Here is a 17996-nt window from a genome sequence, read left to right on the forward strand (position 1 = left end):
TTCTTTTTGCAATGATTGGTTTGATAATGTGTTCTGGTCTTAAAAGACTGACTTCCTTGCAGTGTTTGTCAGAATCAAGTGATTGTGGTTTGTGAGTAATGATCACGCTTTTGATCATCAGAAGATGCTACTGCTTTTAGAAAGTCAGAAAGAGAGCTCAATGAATAGAACTTGTTGAAATAGACTCATCCATTTGTGATTCTGTCTTTTAAAACTTGGAAATGTGCACTGGAATATAGAGCTCGTAAAACTTTTTTCTTTAAATTAGCACACTGTTTACGGTGGTTGTATTTAGAGCGATTGACATAAAATATTGTCAATAAAATAAAAAATAAATATTACTAATTTATTTCCTTGATTAAGCGGCTGTAAACTTGAAACTGATGCCTAGAGGATCTGTTCTGAATTTACACGAGTGTAACTAAGGATAAATTGTTTAACAGATGATCTCTGTGGCAATTGTGTAAGTTTCAACCTGCTCTACTTTTACTGTAAAAGTGGGAGGCTTTTCTGAGTAAGAGAGCTAATGGCAGATGTTGTCATCCTACAGTGCTGTTACTCTCTGGCAAAGAAAGATAAGAGATGTGGGTTTTTATGTTTAGGTTTCTTTAATAACTCCTATACAAAGAAGTGTGGGTAGTTAGAAGCTAAAATACAGTCTCTCTGCCAGCCCCTGCATCTTTACCAGTAACAGTGCACAAAGCAACAGCTTGTAGACCAAACAGAGTTGTACTGGTATACCTGAGGGCAGCATCTGGCATGTAGAACCTAATTAACAATACTGTTGATGTGCAAGAGGAGATGCGTGTGTGTGTATATGTGTGTGTATACACATGATAGATTTAATATATATATAAATATAGGAAAAAATATAAAAAGACATAAAATCTAGCACTGCCTCTTATCATCGTTGTACTAATTGCTGTAAAGAGCAGTACAAACTTGTTTCATTCAGTCAGCCAGCACCTGTGACTTGATTCTTATGTGGGATGGGCATAAGGACTGACAGTTGTCTTAAATGTAAGTCACTGGTTGATGTAGAAATAGAGCTGCATTCAGAATGTAAAAGGCTGTTGTCAAGAAGATACATTTCTATGAATATGAAATTCTTCTAACTAATTAAACGGTGGGTTTTTTTCTTCTAAAGGTGGTTGCTGTTAATTGGAGTTTTCTTATTGCTACACTTGCACAGACGGTATAATCAGGAGCATTGTTTGGCTGATATTAATACCTTGTATTATTTACCAGTTAAAGAAATGTGCACTTGAATCTTCTACCATTTCACTAAGAGTTCCTAAAAGGGACTAGCTACTCTTGTGCACATCTTAGTATTATGAGGGGAGTCGGAGTTTTAAACAGCATCTTGAGGTGATGGCTACTTTTGCCGAAATAAGAAGAGAATTTATTTTTTGTTGTTTTTGTTCTGGGAAAGTGGATTGTTGGGGAGGCAAACTGATGAGAGTAAGAGTGCTGTCAAATTTGGGAGAAGCATGTTGTAGCACCTCAATTTCTGGATAGTTGTTGAAAGTGTTTCATTCTTGATAAATAAAGTTACAAAAGCAGATGGTGCTGTTTCATTGTTATGATGCTTGCACTGGTGATTGAATCAGAAAAGATAACAAGTTTAAGAACTGGTTGAAGTGTTGGTTAAAATACAACATGCCCTGTGTCATACAAGCTGACCTGCTCTGACAGAATCCCAGATATCGGTAGAGGCAGGTAAAAGGGAATTCTTGGCTTTCCTGTCAGGTTGTTAATAGGACTTAAAACACTTCTTTACAGATTATAAACACAGGCTTTCTCTTTTCTTTTTTTCGGCTAGGCTTCTAAATAGCTTTTTGAAGTTGTAATCAAAACTAATTGTCCCAACAAATCTAAATACTGGTTTTTGTTTTTTGTTTTTTTTTTTTCTTTCTAGGCTCTGTTGAAATAACCGAAGCAAACCTTGTAAGAGATGTTTTGTATGTCTTCCAGGGAATAGATGGCAAAAACATCAAAATGTGCAATTCGGAAAATTGCTATAAAGTGGAGGGAAAGGTACTGTATGGTGACTTGTATTTCATATGTGAGCAGAGAGGTATATAGGGAAAAATAGCCATGAAAAATATGTTTAAAAAAAAAAATTAAAATATTATCACAAGTCTCTACTCCCCCCCCAGCTTTTTTTTTTTTTTTTGTACAATAGAGTAGTTTCAGCAGTACTTATTTAAAATTGGGTAAATTAGGTCCCAGAAAGAAACTGTAGCATTTCACAAGATGTGAATAGACTCCCAACTATTAAGCCAGTACAAAGACTCCTAAGTTATGGCTTAATTTGAGGATTTTTGTCATCATTTTCCCTCCCCAGTGTATAAGAATGAATATAAAGCAGATGCAGGCTTTTGATCACATTATTATTGGATTAAATTTAACAGCCTGAGATGTGGAATAGATGCTAGCCACTTGATGTCATGGGCTTGATTACAACTTACAAGTTATAAGATGGGATCATGCATATCACCAAGAAAGGACTGGTGATAGAACTGAAGAGAGTGCTTTCAACTCCTGTTGTTGATCGAAAATCCGGCTGATGTGAATTTGAAGGAAGGTGTCACATAGGGGGCAGAGGAACAGGAGAGAAGCCTGAGAGAGAGAAGATCTGGCTTTAAGGTGGTGAGATGTTAAGCATATTTGCAATGTGGAAAAAAACAAACCAAGGGTGAGATTGGGTCAGCTGAGCAAAGAACAAAAAAAATGGCACTAGTTGCTTTAGCATCTTCTCCTTATTCAGTATTTAGATAGTACTGCATCACAGTTCAGTTTCAGCTCGCTAATTGGTTTTCATGTTTTTGTTCAAATGGAAAGACAGTGCTTCCAATTTTCACTTGTATTAAGAACCTTATACTATGACAATATGACATAGTCCTAAATGGTGGAGAACTGATTTTGGGCCATTTCATGTGCCAAGGGCACAGTAGACTTACCGTAATGTCGATGATAACTGAACTAATTTCCTTTTCTCCTCCATAATAATAGCAAAAAGTGACATGTATAATTGTTCCCCCTGTAACTTTACAATGACATTTAGGGCTGCTTAGTGGAGGAAAAAATGGAAAACTTAATTCTTGTTAAATCAGTTAAATCTTGTTAATAAACAGATTCTTAAGGACGTCATCTTCTGCACCTGTAGATGCTGCAAAGTTTGTAATTCCTCAACACCTGCACTGAGTTAACTATGTTCCATATATAAGTTAGATTATATATGGCAAAGGAAAGGTAGCATAATAGATTTTTCTAGAGGAATGTGGAGTAAACTTGATCAGTGATTGCAAAATTGGCACTGGATTTCATTAGTTTTCTGTGTAGTTTTCGTATCAAGTAAGCTAGTTTGAGTTGAAAAACTGTTTTAGTTTGAACTCCTAATTCTGTTAATATAGGGAGTTTGATTATTCAGATGGTTTGTGGTCAATAATGCTTTTTCCTGAGAACTTTTGTGTCTTCGGTTATTTTTGTGAAGTCAGTTGTCTTCCATCCTTTTTCCTTATTGGCACTTGTACTGAGTTGCTGGACCCAGTGAAGATGAAAGTATTTGACTGACTAGAGCTGGAGCTTTTTCTGGTGAACAAGGAGGACCAAGATCATACTTCCTCTAGCTGTGTTGACTGCATGTTAGGCAAAGAAGTAGTCAAAGCATGTGGTTTTCCCTCAGCTGCACAAAGAAAATGTCATTGTACACAGTCTGTTTTTTCCAGAAAGAAACACACTTTCCAAGCTGTTACTCTTGCCTGAATGTTTTCTAATGTCAATGTTAATATTAGATCTGTTGGTGACATTCAGCACTGTATAAGCTAGCAGCTTCTGATTTGATCTAAGAGATACAAATGTAATAACACTAAGCCAATTTTGCTTGTTCCTCATTTGATTCCAGCGGACGTGTATTGTACTTAATACTTGCCAAGTACTCTGTAGTTGTAGAATTCTAAATAGTTCTTATGTCACCTCTTTGGTTTTAGCTGTGGGCAGAGTTTCTAGCTGTGCCCAATCATGCTTGTTTGGGCTAGAATTTATCCTATAGAATTTGTTCAAGAAGTTAAAGCTGTGCCTGTATATCTAAGCAAGAGGGCCAGGGACTGAACTGTGGTCTTACAACCAAGTGCTGCTGCCTGGTTCAAGGCCACACTGCTGTGGCTAACAGGCTCTTGTAGCTGATTGTTATCTTGGAGAATGCCTGTACTGCTAACTAAAAGGCTTAATGAGTGAGCTTGATCTCTAGTTCTTTAGCAGTCCGTTCAGCTTGTTAGTGTACTTCCTTGCTTTGGTTTGGACTGTTCCAGCTGGCTCTCCAAGTTAAAATTGTCTGTAGAGGTGAGATAGGCCCAATTGCTGTGGGCAAGAGTCAATCTCTGCCTCTTGGCCTAACGGATCAGTCATATTGTTTGTTTTTATTTATTCAACAAAATTTTGAAAACTTGATGGTGTTCTTGGGTAATGTGACAAAATGTGGTAGAAGCAAATCTAAAGTAGGAACAAGAGGAACAGTGACTTATGTGTTGGCAATTTAAAGGAAGAAATGTGCCGACTCAGATGAAAATAGTAGTAGTTAAATAGGGTGTTGGGACTAAGGCAGGCTTGCAGGGTGAAGTGAGAACCTGGTATAAGAAAAGTAGAAACAGACTAGAAGACCTTAGAGGGGCACATGATTAAATAGCTTATAAAAGCTGTTACTGGTGGATCAGACTTAAACTTGTAATTTGGATTCTGTAAGTTTTAGTTCCTGATACCTAGTCTGGCACTGGGTCATTTGTCTTCTGTTAAAGGTTTGGTTTAGATGTAGTAGTAACTAATTATTTTTCTCTAGGTTTCTTCATTAGTTTCAGTCATTGACTCTTCTTCTAGAGCTCTAATATTTTCAGTCTTGCTGATTATCAGGATAAGATGAAGTGTGATTCTACATCACATAATTTCGGATTTCTTCCTCTTTTCCTGAAGACCTTTTTGTTACTGCATAATTGCCTAATGTAAAAAGAGCGTATGAATACTGTTACACTAAGATTTGGAAAAGGGGAGGTCACAAAGTTGCCGCTGCCTTTTCAATGCTTATGTGTATAAATTTAATGCTAATTATATGGTTGTCTGCTTTTTTGGCACTATCTCTGCTGTAGAATGTAAAATGATTGTTTCCTGAACTGGCTTGTTTTATGAGAGAGAGGGGCTTTCGTGACGAAACAAGTGTTGGCATGGTAGATTTGACTTAAAATTGCAAGTTATTGTTTCTGTTAACTTTGTAGGTAAGCTTGTCCAAATCTCTCAGAGATACTACAAGTAGACTTGCAGAGTTGGGATGGCTGCATAATAAAATAAGAAAATACACAGACCAGAGGAGTTTGGATCGTGCTTTTGGACTTGTGGGACAGGTAAGTCAGCTGAAAAATGGATTTTGCTACAATATTTTGGTCTTGTTTCCCTTAGAAACTACTAAGTAAAATGCAGTACTAGAATGAATCATAAACTTTGGAGCCTGGATCATTCATCCTTTGATTTACTACTCCTATGGACTGCTACTTTTGGTATGGGTCATAGTCTGAAGACAAGGGAAAGGCATTTGTTCTTGCTGGTTGTAAGAAGGAGTTGCCCCTGTCATTTGTAACTGGAAAGTCTCATGCATAGATTCCTTTTCTTAATCTCCTTTTTTTAAAAATTTGTATTTTTTTAAGTGCTTATGCATGTTTATAAACAAAAACATTGCTTAAATGGGATGGTGGCATCCCTGAGCTAATTAATCACCAATTCAGTTGTTAGGGTAACAGGAAGAGACACTCTTGTTGGCTAATATTCATGTTCATGTGTTAATACTGCACTAACTTACATAAAATGCAAATACCCCATTATCTTCTGCCCTTTCTTTTGAATACAGCATCAAAAGAATGTTAATTTTTGTTTTTATAGGTTTCATCATCATGATTTGTAGTCTACAGTAACTTCACAGCTGCTGTAATACCCAAAACCACATTTACTGCTAAGGCATTCCCGTTTCCTCTCACTTGCTCCCTCTGTAAAACTGGATATTATCCCTTCTGAGTCGACAGAAATGTTATCCTTGCCTCTAGCCATAACATCCTACCCAATCTGCCAAGAAATTGAAGTGCTTCTCCCTTCAATCTAATTTTTCTTAAGAGGTCAGTAGAGACACTGTAGTGCTTCCTACTTTTCTAATGTTTTATTCTGTTCCCTTCTGTCTCTTATTCCTAGTAACCCTTTTAGTTACATATAAATAATTATTTTTCTAGTGATCCAATGCTGATTTCCATGTTTTATATGGTAGTGCTACTGTATATGCATTTTCTTCAGACTCTTCCCCTTATATTTGGGTGAAGTTTCTTATTCTTTATCTAGCAGCTTCCTGCTTATGCTTATTTGTACTGTCTCTGGCTTTAATCTTAAGTTTACAGCAAGGGGAGAACTTTAATTCTTCAGTGAATTTAAATGTGCAACATCTTAGCTACCATATGCAGGTTTCAGATCCTGTGCAGAAGGCTGTGCAGTTAGTTAGCTGAATCTGCATAGCTCTAATGCTGTTAATTTTGCTTGAGGCAAGAACTTATATATATTTCTAGGACATAAGTGTACAAATAAAAACATATATTCTACTCCTGCTGTCAGTATCTGGGCAAAAAGAGTATGTACCGTTGTTCTTCATGGCTTTTATAGCTGACAATTTCAGGTGCTGCACACTGTACGTTAAGAATTTAGCATAAGAATATATTGTGCATTCTAAAGCATCTTTTGCTTAATGTTTTAAAAGAATGCTTGCATAAACCCCTGTTTAAACCACATGTAGGATAAGATATCTGTCACCTCTTTTATATGATTCTGGTGACTGTTTTTACCATGCAAAATGTCAGGTATTGGCAATTATTAGGAGTAGAGATATAACAGTATACTGCACTTTAACATTATATTCTTCTACTTTTGCTGCTTAGTATCGAAGTTCTACTTTGTCCTCAGAAAGCAAAAAGAATAATCAGCAATGAAATATAACTTGCCTTATATTTTGACATTTTGCCCGTTTAGAACCAGTTGAGGTAGTGGGCATTTTAATTTTTTTCTCTTGAACAAGCGTTCTGTTTCCTTCCTGAATGCTCTTTTTGCTGTAGACCAAATCTAGGATAATGTCCAGTTTTCCGTAACAGTTTGGGAAACAAAAATCTGTAGTTTGTAATGCAGGAATTGGCACTGGATGTCAATTTTAACTTCTAACACTGCTCTGAAAAGTTGATGGCCAGTTAGATCCTAAATCCTTTTGGCTACTAAAGTCAGTCATTACTTTTCTCACTTTTTGAGCAGATATATAGTGCCTTTGAATGTTTTCTTGGAGGCTCTACTCCGCCCTCTATCTTGGCAAGTGCTACTTTAATAGGTTAAAAAATGTACTGAAGAAGCAAGTGAGAAGAAATGAAAAGTGGGGTTACACATAAAGGGATTTCTTTTTGCCCGTCAGTATCTGCTGGAATAAAATGAATTTTAAATTTCTTTCCAATTTATAATGTTGAGTTGAAGAAAGGAACCCTCTTTCCTTATAAAGGATACAATGGCAAGATTAATGATTTTTTTTTTTTAGGCTTCTTAGCCTCTTAGCAGGTAGGCCTCTTAGCAGAAAGAAGATTTATTTTCTCCTTGTGCTTGTAGTAATGACTTCTCCCTTGTACATACTCTAGTGAATAAATATTTTACTTTAAGCTCTTGGGTTCTTTTTGTGTGAGGTTTTCCTTATTTTTTCCAAATTACTTTGACTGTGATTTTAAAAGGGGTTGAGGGGGCAAGTCCTGGGGAATTTCCTGTTTAAAAAAAAATCCATTAAAATAGATATCAAAATAATTAGCTGAGAATTGGTTAAGAAGTCAGTTCTGAAGAATTTGTGTGTGTGCACGGAAGTACTCTTCAAAAAAACAACCAAACAAAAAAATTTAAAAACCCCAAAAAGTGCTTAAAGTCCAAAATTTTTGACTCAGTCCAAAATTAATAAGCCATATTTTTAATTCAGTTTTAGAAAATACGTTGCAGGAATTTTTTTAGTCCGTATGTTAGGTTAAGAACATTACAAAAACAAAGCAAAACCCCAGGACCCCAAACTGTGGAAAACTATCCATTACTAAACAAGTATTCTTTCAGGAATAGTTTTAAAAATCGACCTTTATTTATTTATTTTTAAACAACGCAAAGTAGCTGTGCTTAGAATTGTTTTACAAAGAGGAATCTTTGCTTTAGTTCAGGCCTGTTAAATTCTGCACATTTTACAGATTTCTTAGGATATGCTTAGTGTTATTCATTTCATCCACGTCAAGTGAAGAATCGTTTGCAACTGTCAATTGATAAAAGGCCAAAAATATAGAGTACTTGATCCAGCAGCACTTACTGGGAGTATTCTTTTATGAGCATTGTCTTTTCTTGTTCATATCATATAGTCTAGACTGAAAATATAATGATGGTTGCCTAACTTGTGTGTTCTGTTACTAGAGGCGTTCCTGAAATGGAAACTCTATTACTTTATTACATACTCTATTTTACATAATTATTAAAGAAAATTTCTTCTGGGTAATGTTATGGTTTGCACATCCCTATGGTAATTATTGTCTTTATTGAGATGATATATCTACTTGGAGAGTTATGCTTGTTATAGTTTAATCTGTTGATAGAATTAAGGCAGCAAGAAACAGAAAGTCACTTGACAATGTGTATATATTCTTGGAAAAGGTCTGTGCATCTCTTAGGGAAGCACTTATACGTTGGCTAGCTTTCTAAGAGTTGGCTTCTGTGCTGAAACTTGTAGCTTGATTCCTTTTAGGAAATTTCTAACTACCTTCACAGTGTGGTGATAGGATAAAAGTTATTCTAGATTAAACCAGAAAGATTTTTCCTGATTTTTTTCTTTTTTTTTTTTCTTTTTTCTCCTCTTTCCCTTATAGAGTTTTTGTGCAGCCTTACATCAGGAACTTAAAGAATACTACCGACTTCTGTCTGTTTTACATTCTCAGGTAAGTTAAGTGGTTCTTACTTAACTTCCTTATTTTGCTTTACCTCATCTGAATGTCTACTAAAAGGTCTACCTAGGTATCCCTTTAGAAAGGGAAGGATGTATAGCAGTTTTTATTGTCAGTGGACACAATTCTCTAACTTGTACATTTCTTACTTTTTGGATGTATGTAGCAATGAATATTTTTCTCTTAGAAATTCACTGTTATTTGATGTATTACATAATCAAGGAATATAATGTGTATTTCTAAGCCTCTGTCCCTTTTTTGCATCATTTTTGTCAGTTTCATCTTGCGCGATATCTTTATCATTCAAATCCCAAACAGCATGACGCATCTTTGAAGGGAGAAAAAAAAATCCTTCTGTATTTCAAGCAATGCATGGTTCAGCAGCTAGTAACAACAGTGCCAACATTTTGTTCTGTCTGGGGCAGTTCGTGCATTTTCCTTGTCCCTTCCATTGTATTGAGAGAGTAAGATGTTTCAGTGTTTTATTATTTTTCTGTGATGTATAGACAATCTCAGTGCTGATAATCTTGCCGTTTGTCCGCAAATATTCATAAGTATGTGCACCTAGATGCTAGCTCTAAAATAAAAATTAGATTTTTTTTCTTCTGCTTACTTTTTTTTTATATGGGACTTTCAAGGAGTTCATTATTTATAATTGAGAAAAATTTGTTCTGAGAAGACCTGAAGTTAAATTAAAATGCTGTTTTAAAATTCCAATTTAAAAAAATTTGTAGTTTAAGTCATAGGCTTCTGTAAATGTTTTCAAAGTATCTATTCCTTTTGACTCACTTGCAGTTCTTTAAAATTCTTGACTTCTGGCATGCCTGTCGTACATACTTTTTGCTTGTTTTTCCTGGCTACCATCCAGTTATTCTTTTTCTAATTATTTCCTGCTCTGTCCAAAATACGTTTGCTGTCTTGGTTTGCTGGAGTTTTGATTTATTCTAACTTCTAAAACTTCTTGACCATGAAAATATTTACGACTTCTTTGAAATGCAGCTTCCTCTACCTTTCCTGCTCTACTAAACCTTTCAAGAGAAGAGATGAGTCTGATGGGAGGGGAAGCATATGAGGGGAAAATGAAAGGAAAGTTCTGGCATCACTTATGTTCAAACTGCATTTGGCTTTGTGGTGGGTTGACCCTGGCCGGCAGCCAAACACCCACCCAGCCTCTTGCTCATCCCTTTCTCTTGGGGAACGGGGAGAAAACAGAAGGAAGGCAAAAAGACAAGTCGATCAAGTTAGTGACAGTTCAATAGGGAAAGCAAAAGCTGTGCATGCAAGCAAAGCAAAGTAAGGAATTCATTCACTACTTCCCATCAGCAGGCAGATGTCCAGCCACTTCCTGGCAAGCAGAGCCTCAGCCACTTAACACTTACTTGGGAAGACAAATTCCATCACCACAAATGTCCTCTTCCTCCTTTCCCTGAGCTTTTCTTCCTGAGAAAAGTTTTTTGTCCTCCATTTGTTTGGAAATGGTTTCCAGGACAGTTGCTCTGTCAGCATCCCAGGGAATGAGGCGAGTCTGTCTGGTGTGTAGTTCGGCGGATCCTGCTTCTTGAAGAGAGGAGTGACATTTGCTTTCTCCCGGTCATCAGGAACCTCCTCTGATTGCTATGTTGTTGCAAAGATAATCGAGAACGGCCTTGCAGTGACACTGGCCAGCTCCCTCAGCACTCGTGGGTGCATCCCATCAGGTCTCATAGACTTAGGTATATCCAGTTTGTTTAATGTTTCCCAATCTGATCCTTCTCCACACTGAGTAAGTCTCCCTTGTTCCAGACTTCCCCTCTGATCTCAGGTGATGTCTGGTATTCCCAATGGCAAATCTTACCAAAAAACCAAGGCATAGAAGGCATTGAGTACCTCAGCCTTTTCCATTTTTCTTGTTACTGCTTTCCCAGCACCATTCAGTAGTTGGACCCACATTTTTCCTGGTCTTCCTTTTACTGCTTTTCTTGTTGCTCTTCATGTTCCTTGCCAGATTCATCTCCAGTGTTCATGAGTGTATTGAGCACATTGATTAAATGCATTCTAGTAGGGAACAGTCAATACAGTGTCTGTAATGTGAAGTTTTGCTGTACTAGCAGACTGGAATTTCTGGGGATGTCCCTCAGCACCTGACTGAAGGAGATCCCAGAGGATTTTCAAGAAGCCTCTGGCAAGATTCCTTCCCAAAAGCTGTTCAAGAAAAGAAGGAGACCCAACAGTGGAGGAGAGATTATCTTGTGACTTTGTTGTGGTTTAACCTCAGTTGGCAACTGAGCACCACACAGCCGCTTGCTCACTCCCTCCCCCCTAGGTGGGATGGGGGAGAGAATTGGAAGAGCACAAGTGAGGAAAAACTTGTGGGTTGAGATAAAAACAGTTTAATAATTGAAATAAAATAATAATAATAATAATAATAATAATAATAATACACAAAGCAAGTGATGCACAGTGCAATTGCTCACCACCCGCCGACCGATGCCCAGCCAGCCCCCGAGCAGCGCCCCCCCCAGCCAGCTTTCCCCAGTTTATGTACTGAGCATGACGTCACATGGTGTGGAATGTCCCTCTGGCCAGTTTGGGTCAGCTGTCCTGGCTGTGCCCCCTCCCAGCTTCTTGTGCCCCTCCAGCCTTCTCAGTCGGTAGAGCATGGGAAGCTGAAAAGTCCTTGACTAGTATAAGCATTACCTAGCAACAACTAAAACGTAGGTGTGTTATCAACTTTGTTGTCATCCTAAATCCCAAAACACAGCACTGTGCCAGCTACTAGGAAGGAAATTAACTCTATCCCTGCCGAAACCAGGACAATATCCACCCCTTATTCTATACCATCTACGTCATGCTCAAGTCTCATATTTTCCAGTATATTTTCATTAATCACCACCGCTTTTTCTGGGTTTCTTTCTATATATATATATACACACAGATATCATTCCCTTAGTCTGTGGGCCATCCCTCTAAAATGTTCGGTGAGTTCATTTAGTCCACGACTTCGGGCTCCATCTGTCGTAATAATCTTCCAGGGCAGGAAAGATGGAGATGGTATGTGGTGTTGGATTGTTTCATGTTGAAGTCAGTTCTGGTACCATCATCACTGTGCTTTGCTCGGTTTCATCAAAGTTGTTCTTCATTAATCTGGGTGATTCTTATTGCAATATCATTAGTATGGCATATAATATTATGTAGTACTTAACATCATAATTCAGATCATTGGCTATTCTCATCCAAAATCAAATCCCCTTGAGGTACACATGGGACTTCCCCATCCTTCCGCATTACCCACCAAGTGCACCCAGGTCCTTGAGCAAAAGCAATCCCACGGATGGGTTTGCCTTTGCCTGAGGCAGGCATAACCCAGACTGTTTTCCCCAACATAGTTTTTTATGTGCACTACAGGGACTTTATTCCCACCTACAGTACGTAAAAGTTCTGACTGGGCAGGGCCAGCTCGATTGGCAGATCCCCTTGTGTTGACTAACCAGGTGGCCTTTGCTAAACGTGTGTCCCGATGTTTGAACGTCCCACCACCCATTGCTCTCAGTGTAGTCTTTAACAGTCCCTTGTATGGCTCAATTTTCCCAGAGGCTGGTGCATGATGGGGGATGTGACATACCCACTCAGTGCTGTGCTCTTTGGCCCTGGTGTCTATGAGGTTGTTTCGGAAATGAGTCCCGTTGTCTGACTCAATTCTTTCTGGGGTGCCATGTCACCATAAGACTTGCTTTTCAAGGCCCAGGATAGCATTCGAGGCAGTGGCATGGGGCACGGGATATATTTCCAGCCATCCGGTGGTTGCTTCCACCATTGTAAGCACGTGGTGCTTGCCTTGGCGGGTTTGTGGGAGCGTGATATAATCAATCTGCCAGGCCTCCCCATATTTGTATTTCAGCCTTTGTCCTCCATGCCACAGAGGCTTTAACCGCTTGGCTTGCTTGATTGCAGCACATGTTTCACATTCACGGATAACCTGGGCTATAGTGTCCATGGTCAAGTCCACCCCTCGATCACGAGCCCATCTATATGTTGCATCTCTTCCTTGATGGCCTGAAGTGTCATGGGCCCACCGAGCTATAAATAATTCACCCTTAGGTTGCTAGTCCAGATCCACCTGAGCCACTTCAATCTTAGCAGCCTGATCCACCTGCTAGTTGTTTTGATGTTCTTCAGTAGCCTGACTCTTGGGTACGTGAGCATCTACGTGACGGACTTTTATGACCAGGTTCTCCACCCGGGCAGCAATATCTTGCCACAGTGCGGCAGCCCAGATGGGTTTGCCTCTGTGCTGCCAGTTGCTCTGCTTCCATTGCTGCAACCACCCCCACAGGGCATTTGCCACCATCCATGAGTCAGTATAGAGATAGAGCACTGGCCACTTTTCTCGGTCAGCAATGTCTAAAGCCAGCTGGATGGTCTTTACTTCTGCAAACTGACTCCATTCACCACCTCCTTCAGCAGTTTCTGCAACTCGTCGCATAGGACTCCATACAGCAGCTTTCCACCTCCGATGCTTTCCCACAAGACGACAGGACCCATCAGTGAACAGGGCATATTGCTTCTCATTTTCTGGTAGTTTATTATACAGTGGGGCCTCTTCAGCACGTGGGGCCTCTTCAGCACGTGTCACCTCCTCCTCTGGTGATATTCCGAAATCTTTGCCTTCTGGCCAATCCATGATCATTTCCAGGATCCCTGGGCGACTGGGGTTTCCTATTTGAGCCCGTTGCGTGATCAGTGTGACCCACTTACTCCACATAGCATCAGTTGCATGATGTGTACAGGGGATCCTCCCTCTGAACATCCAACCCAGCACCGGCAGTCGGGGTGCCAGGAGGAGCTGTGCTTCAGTGCCGATCACTTCCGAAGCAGCTCGAACCCCTTCATATGCTGCTAATATCTCTTTTTCAGTTGGAGTATAGCAGGCCTCAGATCCTCTGTATCCCCGACTCCAAAACCCCAGGGGTCGACCTCGAGTCTCCCCTGGTGCTTTCTGCCAGAGGCTCCAGGTAGGGCCATTCTCCCCAACTGCGGTGTAGAGCACATTTGTTACATCTTGTCCTGCCCGCACTGGCCCAAGGGCTACTGCATGAACTATCTCTTCGTTAACTTGTTCAAAAGCTTGTCGTTGCTCAGGGCCCCATTTGAAGTTGTTCTTCCGGGTCACTTGATAGAGAGGGCTGACAATCAGACTGTAATTTGGAATGTGCATTCTCCAAAAACCCACGACGCCTAAGAAAGCTTGTGTTTCCTTTTTGCTAGTCGGTGGAGACATGGCTGTTATTTTGTTGATCACATCCTTTGGGATCTGACGACGTCCATCTTGCCATTTTATTCCTAAAAACTGGATCTCCTGTGCAGGTCCCTTGACCTTACTTTGTTTTATGGCAAAACCGGCCTTCAGCAGGATTTGGACTATTTTCTTCCCTTTCTCAAAAACTTCTCTTGCTGTGTTGCCCCACACGATGATGTCATCAATGTATTGCAGGTGTTCCGGAGCCTCACCCTGTTCCAGTGCAGTCTGGAACAGTCCATGGCAAATGGTAGGGCTTGTGTTTCCACCCCTGGGGCAGTCAGTTCCAGGTGTGCTGGATGCCCCTCCAAGCGAAAGCAAACTGTGGCCTGCACTCCGCTGCCAAAGGGATTGAGAAAAATGCATTAGCAATATCAGTTGTGGCATACCACTTGGCTGCCTTTGACTCCAGTTTCTATTGAAGTTCTAGCATGTCTGGCACAGCAGCCCTCAGCGGTGGCGTGACTTCATTCAGGCCACGATAGTCTACTGTTAGTCTCCACTCTCCATTAGACTTTTGCACTGGCCATATGGGACTGTTAAAGGGCGAGCGAGTCTTGCTGATCACTCCTTGGCTCTCCAGTCGACGAATCAGCTTATGGATGGGAATCAGGGAGTCTCGGTTGGTGCGATATTGCCGCCAGTGCACTGTGGTGGTAGTAATTGGCACTTGTTGGTCTTCGACCTTCAGCAGCCCCACAACAGAGGGGTCCTCCGAGAGACCGGGCAAGGTGGACAGCTGTTTAATTTCCTCTATCTCCAAGGCAGCTATACCAAAAGCCCACCGGTACCCTTTTGGGTCCTTGAAATACCCTCCCCTGAGGTAGTCTATGCCAAGGGTGCACGGAGCATCTGGGCCAGTCACAATGGGGTGCTTCTGCCACCCGTTCCCAGTTAAACTCACTTCGGCTTCCAATACAGTTAGCTGTTGGGATCCCCCCGTCACCCCAGAAATACAGATGGGTTCTGTCCCTATATATCTTGATGGCATTAGGGTACACTGTGCACCGGTGTCTACTAGGGCCTTATAGTCCTGTGGGTCTGATGTGCCAAGCCACCGAATCCACACAGTCCAGTAAACCCGGTTGTCCCTTTCCTCCCCCTGGCTGGAGGCAGGGCCCCTCTAATCCTCATCACAGTATTCGTTTCTCACTTCTTGTACATACGAGTCAGAAGTTTCTTCATTAATATCAGTAATAATAGAAGTAAGATCAGCCCTTCTACTCTGTCTGGGGAACTGCCCGCTGGAAACTGGAGCAGCAATTTTCCTGGAAGAACCTCTTTCTGTGATTGTTTTCCCTTGCAACTCATGTACCCACACCTCCAGGGCTGAGGTAGGTTTTCCATCCCACTTCCTCAAGTCCTCTCCGTGGTCACGCAGATAAAACCATAGGGTGCCCCATGGTGTGTACCCTTTATATTCTCTTTCTTGAGCAAAAGAACGCTGACTCCTAATAGCCGAGATATTGGTCCGTACAGGTGGGGAGTAGGACCTGTCCTCTCTGAGTTGCTGGACCTCCTGGGACAGTTTCTCCACAGCCGAGACGATGGAGGAAGAGAGACTTTCTTTGTATTGCCGGAGTTGACCAACCAATTCATCCACCATCTGTTCCTCTCCATCTTCCCAGGTTATCACTGCCAATGAGTTGGCATATGACGATGGTGCACTCCTTATAAACTTCCGCCACATGGGTCACGTGCACTTGACTTCATCTGGATCTTTGGATAGCTGTTCATTGTTCAGGTCATCATAAATCACCTCCAGCACAGCTAATTCTCGCAGAAAGTGGATACCCTTCTCCATGGTGGTCCACTTGCCTGGGCGACGTATGACATCTTCCTTAAAGGGATACCTTTCCTTCACGCTTGACAAGAGTCGCCTCCAAAGGCTGAGGACTCGTGTCCCTTTTCCAATTGCTTTATCAATGCCCCCTTCCCTAGAAAGGGATCCCAGCTGCTTGGCTTCCCTACCCTCTAATTCCAGGCTACTGACCCCATTATCCCAGCATCGGAGCAGCCAGGTGACAATATGCTCGCCTGGACGACGGCTGAAATCTTTTCGTATATCTCACAGCTCACTCAGGGATAGAGATCAGGTGGTCACTGCCTTGTTTATGAGTTCTTCCTCTTCTTCCTCCCTGAGCAGTGGCCAGCCCTCCTCCTCCTGTTCTCGTGATGGCCCTTCTCCAGGGCAGTCTGCCTCTTCCACTTCTTCCTCCAGCTCCCTTTTAGAAGAAGCTTCTTCCTCCCTTACTAAACGAGCCGACTTCTGCTTCCAAGATTTCTTCTTGTGTACAGGGGCGACTGATACTGGCACAGGTTGGCTTTTTGGTTCAGCCGCAGGGCCTGTCGCCGGGGTCTGAGGCTGCAGGGCCTGTCGTTTTACTGTCGGATCCAGAGACCTTCTCTTCCCTTTGAGGGTACTGAATGGTGTTGAACAGGGCTCGGTAGGCATGCGCCAGGCCCCAGCACGTTGCAGTGATCTGCATCTCTCTGGAGTTGCCGGGGTGACAGCATACTTTTTCCAAATATTCTGCTAATTTTTCAGGATTCTGCACTTGCTCAGGGGTGAAGTTCCAAAACACTGGGGGTGCCCATTGGCCTAGGTACTTGCCCATCTTGTCCCACACACCCTGCCACTCATAATTATTCAGCCTTGGGGCAGATCTCTGGATGATACTCTTAAATTGCTTATTAACTTTAGACAAAACCGAAACAATATTCCAAAGAAGTACCAATAGAAGTATCTTAACTACCCAAGGATGTTCAAAATACTGAAAAGTTATAGAATCATAGAATCATTAAGGTTGGAAAAGACCTCTAAGATCATCGAGTCCAACCGTCAACCCAACACCACCATGCCCACTAAACCATGTCCCTAAGCGCCTCATCTACTCGTCTTTTAAATACCTCCAGGGATGGGGACTCCACCACTTCCCTGGGCAGCCTGTTCCAATGTTTCACCACTCTTTCAGTAAAGACATTTTTCCGCACGTCCAATCTAAACCTCCCCTGGCGCAACTTAAGGCCATTTCCTCTCGTCCTATCGCTTGTTACTTCGGAGAAAAGACCAACACCCACCTCGCTACAACCTCCTTTCAGGTAGTTGTAGAGAGCGATGAGGTCTCCCCTCAGCCTCCTTTTCTCCAGGCTGAACAACCCCAGTTCCCTCAGCCGCTCCTCATAAGACTTGTTCTCCAGACCCCTCACCAGCCTCGTTGCCCTTCTCTGGACACGCTCCAGCACCTCAATGTCCTTCTTGTAGTGAGGGGCCCAAAACTGAACACAGTATTCGAGGTGCGGCCTCACCAGTGCCGAGTACAGGGGCACGATCACTTCCCTACTCCTACTGGCCACACTATTTCTGATACAGGCCAGGATGCCATTGGCCTTCTTGGCCGCCTGGGCACACTGCCGGCTCATGTTCAGCCGGCTGTCGACCAACACCCCCAGGTCCTTTTCCGACAGGCAGCTTTCCAGCCACTCTTCCCCAAGCCTGTAGCGCTGCATGGGGTTGTTGCGGCCCAAGTGCAGGACCCGGCACTTGGCCTTGTTGAACCTCATACAGTTGGCCTGGGCCCATTGATCCAGCCTGTCCAGGTCCCTCTGTAGAGCCTTCCTACCCTCAAGCAGATCAACACTCCCGCCCAGCTTGGTGTCATCTGCAAACTTACTGAGGGTGCACTCAATCCCCTCATCCAGAT

The 17996-nt window shown here is 41.7% G+C and overlaps 1 protein-coding gene across 2 annotated transcripts in view; it reads left to right on the forward strand.

Moving 5' to 3' along the window:
- Nucleotides 1-17996, forward strand: part of TUBGCP3 (tubulin gamma complex component 3) — a 67957-nt gene that overhangs the window by 24256 nt on the left and 25705 nt on the right. For both annotated transcript variants that reach the window (XM_076360871.1, XM_076360880.1), the window contains exons 7-9: nt 1919-2037; nt 5268-5393; nt 8943-9011. In XM_076360871.1, coding sequence (XP_076216986.1) covers nt 1919-2037; nt 5268-5393; nt 8943-9011 — 314 coding nt within the window. The remainder of the gene's footprint in view (nt 1-1918; nt 2038-5267; nt 5394-8942; nt 9012-17996) is intronic.

Source organism: Aptenodytes patagonicus, chromosome 1, assembly GCF_965638725.1.
Source record: "Aptenodytes patagonicus chromosome 1, bAptPat1.pri.cur, whole genome shotgun sequence".
In the NCBI taxonomy this organism is placed as follows: domain Eukaryota; kingdom Metazoa; phylum Chordata; class Aves; order Sphenisciformes; family Spheniscidae; genus Aptenodytes; species Aptenodytes patagonicus.